The sequence below is a fragment of the Nicotiana tomentosiformis genome, chromosome 1 (genome assembly GCF_000390325.3).
Source record: "Nicotiana tomentosiformis chromosome 1, ASM39032v3, whole genome shotgun sequence".
Taxonomy (NCBI): domain Eukaryota; kingdom Viridiplantae; phylum Streptophyta; class Magnoliopsida; order Solanales; family Solanaceae; genus Nicotiana; species Nicotiana tomentosiformis.
In genome coordinates, this window is record NC_090812.1 from 121,141,632 (window position 1) to 121,145,776 (window position 4,145).

A 4,145-nucleotide genomic window follows, 5' to 3' on the forward strand; every position below is an offset into this window, starting at 1 on the left:
CAATAACAAAAAAATCCAAATAAGGCTGGAACGCATTGTTCATGAAATGCATGAAAGTTGTTGGGGCATTAGTCAACCCAAACGACATCACCAAAAACTTATAATGTCCGTAACGAGTCCTAAAAGTCATCTTGGGATGTCCGCAGCTCTAATCTTCAATTGATGATACCCCGATCTCAAGTCAATCTTTGAGAACACTCTAGCACCCTGAAGCTGATCAAATAAATAATTAATGCATGGCAATAGATACTTGTTTTTGATGGTGACCTTGTTCAACAACATGTAGTCCATACACATTCTCATAGAACATCCTTCTTCTTAACAAACAACACAGGTGCACCCCAAGGTGAAATACTAGGCCTGATGAACACCTTATCTAGCAACACTTGCAACTCTTCCTTCAATTCCTTCAACTCCACTAAATTCATACAATATGGAAGAATATAGATGGTTGAGTACCCGGTGCCAAATCAATACCAAAGTCAATGTTTCTATCAGGTGGCATGCCCCACAGGTCTACGAGAAACACATCCAGAAACTCCCTCACTACTGGAACTGAATCAACAGTAGGAGTATCAGCAGTAACATCTCTAACAAAAGCTAGATACGCCAAATATTCCCTTCTTAACCATTTGTTGAACCTTCAAAAATGAGATCACTCTGCTAGGAGTTCAACCAAGAGAACCCTTCCACTCCAACCTCAGCAACCACGGCATAGCCAACGTCGTGGTCTTAGGGTGACAATCAAGAATAGTATAGTACGGAGATAACCAATCTATACCCAAGATCACATCAAAGTCCACCATATCTATCAATAGAAATTTTTCCCTCGTCTCAAAACCACATATAGCAACCATACAAGACTGATAGACTCAATCCAACACAATAGAATCCCCAATTGGTTTATACATGAACAGGGGTAACAAGCGAATCACGTGGCATATCTACACAAAAAGCAAAGTATGATTACACATATAAATAAGTAAAACTAGGATCAAACAATATCGAAGCATCTCTGTGATACACGAAAATAATACCTATAATAACAGCATTAGAAGCAACAACCTCGGTCCTCCCTGGAAATGCATAGCATCTAACCTGTCCTCTACTAGACCGAACTCCCCCTTTAGGATGACCATGTCCTGAATGACCTCCACCCCGAGCTGGGTGAGCGAGTGGTATAGCAATCAGTGCGGGAATCATAGTCTGACCTCCTTATTGAACTGAACCTTTGTAAAGACGGAGGCAATATTTCCTAACGTGCCCCAGGTTTCCACACTCATAGCAACCTCTGAGAAAAAATGATTGTGGGGCCTGAGTCGGACCCCGTGAACCAAAATACCCACTAGAAAAACTTGGTACCGATGAACCCTGAACGAATGGAGCGCGATGAGAACTATGTGCTAGAAGTGCACTAAATAAAGACTGCACAGAAGCTCCCTGATTGGGTGATGGAGCATAATAAGTTGGCCTGCTAGAATGGCCTCTCCCAAATTGACCTCGGCCTCTAGATGAGGTATCACCAAAGCTACCTAAATATCAGGACCTCTTGTCGCTAACCTGCATCATCTTCATAGTCTCACCATGAATGCGCTCAATACGACGCGCTATCTCCACAACCTGGTGAAATGAAGTCCCGGACTCTACCTCTCTAGCCAACGCAAGGTGAATACTAGGGTGAATACCATCAATGAATTTCCTCACTCTCTCATCCTACGTGGGAATCAAAACAGTAGCATGATGGGACAACTCTGTAAACCTCATCTTATACTCAGAAACTGATATCTGACCCTGCTGAAGGTGTTCAACCTGCCTCCTCAGCTCCTCCCTCCTAGTGTGGGGCACAAACTACTCCAAAAAGACCCTGGAGAACTGAGCCCAAGTAAAAGGAGGTGATCCTGCTGGTCTTCCCAACTCATAAACCCGCCACCACCTCATTGATGGACCCTACATTTGGAAGGCAGTGAAGTCAACTACATTGGACTCGACTAGTCCCAAATTGCATAGAATCTCATGACAACGATCCAAAAAACCCTGGGCATCCCCTAAAGGTATACCACTAAAGTGAGGAAGATGCAACTTTGTGGACTTATCCAGTCTCTTCAACTCATCAGTTGACATCGCAGACCGCTCCTTAGGTGTGCGGCATTAATAGGCTGAACTTCCCCAACCAGTAACACTCTAGGGGTTTGATAACCATAGTCCACCAACTCTGGGGTAAGAGTAGATGGAGTATGTGCTCTACCCCTTACCTAAGAAGTAGCTAGTATAGTAGGAAATGCCAAGACCTGAGCCAGACTCTCGAGCAAACCAACCATACGGACCAAAGCATCCTGAACAGTTGGTGAAATAAGTAAACCCTAGGGAACCTGAGTTGGTATCTCTGGCTCAAAATAGTCATAAACCTGCTCCCAATAGGATTTAATGTGGCTCTAGGATAGCTGCCTGAGCAGGGACCCTAGCTGCGGCACGTGCTCTATCACTACCTCTACCTCGGCCTAGACCTCTCGCGGCCTTGGCCTGGGGTAACGGCGCCTGCTCAGCTACAGTAGACGAGCATGTCCTCAACATCTGTAAGAGAATAGAAGAGTAAAGATTCAAACTTAGGGATAAACAAATCTGCATGATAGAGAGTGAAAGAAATAAAAGGTTTCCTAATAGTCATGTAGCATCCCGAAGACAAGTACAGACGTCTCTATACCGATCCGCAAGACTCTACTAGACTTGCTCATTACTCATGAGACCTAAACAATCTTTTGCTATGATACCATCTTATCACAACCCAAAATCCCATCGAAGTCGTGATGGCACCTAAGACTACTTGGTAGAAAATCCAACATTCAATATTCAGAAATAAACTTTAATAGTAGTAAGAAATAGTCTCAAAAGCAGAATAATATAAATTTCTGAAGCCAAATAGCAATACAACTGAAATACTATCCCAAAACCTAGTGTCATCGAGTACATGAGCTCTATAGAATAAGTAAGTACAACGGTCTGTATAATGATACAATATTGTCCGAAGAATATAAACAGTAATAGCAGAAAGTAAGAAAAGGGACTCCAAGGTCTACGAACGAAACAATAGTGCTACCTCAAAATCTCCAAGAGGTACCGATACAGCTCACTAGCAATCAACTCTATTAGCAGTTGGATCTACACATAAAGTGCAGAGTATAGTATAAGTACAACTGACCCCATGTACTCAGTGAGTAGCAAGCCTAACCTTACTTTGATAATAGTGACTGGATTGGTCCGCTACTCACTTTCAACAATCAACAATAACTATAAAAGCGTAACAGTAATAGCAAAAGGAATAGCAGCTCAAGAATATCAAGTTCAACTTTATCATATTTAAGATGAATTGGCATTCTTTCCAAATAAACCAGTTAACTTATCAACTTTAAGACATCAAATATCAAAATAGCATGAGGAGAATGCAATTCTATACCTGCATAACAAGTATTCATAGCAAATCAATAATATCAAAGTTTAATCGTCAAGTAAATACAATCTCATCACCTACCTAGTGCCTGGCACAAGTACCACTCAATCATCACATGCACACACTCAGCACTGTACAGGATCCTGGAATAAGTCCCTCGCCAAGCACATCTAGTGTGCCTGCACCCACAAGTTAATACCTGACTCCGGAGTGGTGGATCCTAGCCCAAGCGTTGATCGGATCTAAGTGAACGATTAATATCACTCAGCCCAAATGGGGCTTGGCGCACACATCATCTCACTAGCAGTACTACTCAGCCTAATATGGGGACTGACGCACACGTCACCTCACTATCAATACCAACACGACGTTATGGCCCAAGATCAGTCATAAATCTCCTCAAGTCTCAATATGCCAACCTCTCACAGTACCATAAGCAAAATACCGCATGGAGTATAATAACATGCCACAATTCAGCTCAAACCTGTGTCACACAAATAATGACACCAACAACATGTGATATAACATATAAAGAGTACACAAAGGTGGAGAAATAACACATGGATATAATATCATGACTGGGGAATATGACTACGACTAAGGCAAATAGTTCAACATAGAAAAATAGCTCTATCATGTCTCAAATAGAAAATCAATGGCCTAGACATGATCTCTAGCATGAATAATATCTCACGTAGTC

At 42.1% G+C, this 4,145-nt stretch overlaps 1 protein-coding gene across 1 annotated transcript; it reads right to left on the reverse strand.

Moving 5' to 3' along the window:
• Positions 1 to 299: 299 nt before the first annotated feature.
• On the reverse strand, positions 300 to 806 carry LOC138909068 (uncharacterized). The gene is made up of 3 exons (XM_070200141.1): positions 700 to 806; positions 460 to 641; positions 300 to 418 (listed from the first exon to the last, which is right to left on the reverse strand). The coding sequence occupies exons 1-3, from the start codon at positions 804 to 806 to the stop codon at positions 300 to 302; spliced, it is 408 nt and encodes a 135-aa protein (XP_070056242.1).
• Between the last annotated feature and the right edge of the window lie 3,339 nt (positions 807 to 4,145).

What these genes read in the sequence shown, in the direction of transcription:
- LOC138909068 (XM_070200141.1), bottom strand. Translation starts at nt 806, where the DNA reads ATGGTGGACTTTGATGTGATCTTGGGTATAGATTGGTTATCTCCGTAC. An exon ending in GCTATGCCGTGGTTGCTGAG is followed by an intron (nt 642 to 699) that starts GTTGGAGTGGAA and finishes TCATTTTTGAAG; the next exon opens with GTTCAACAAATGGTTAAGAA. An exon ending in TGGTATTGATTTGGCACCGG is followed by an intron (nt 419 to 459) that starts GTACTCAACCAT and finishes GTATGAATTTAG; the next exon opens with TGGAGTTGAAGGAATTGAAG.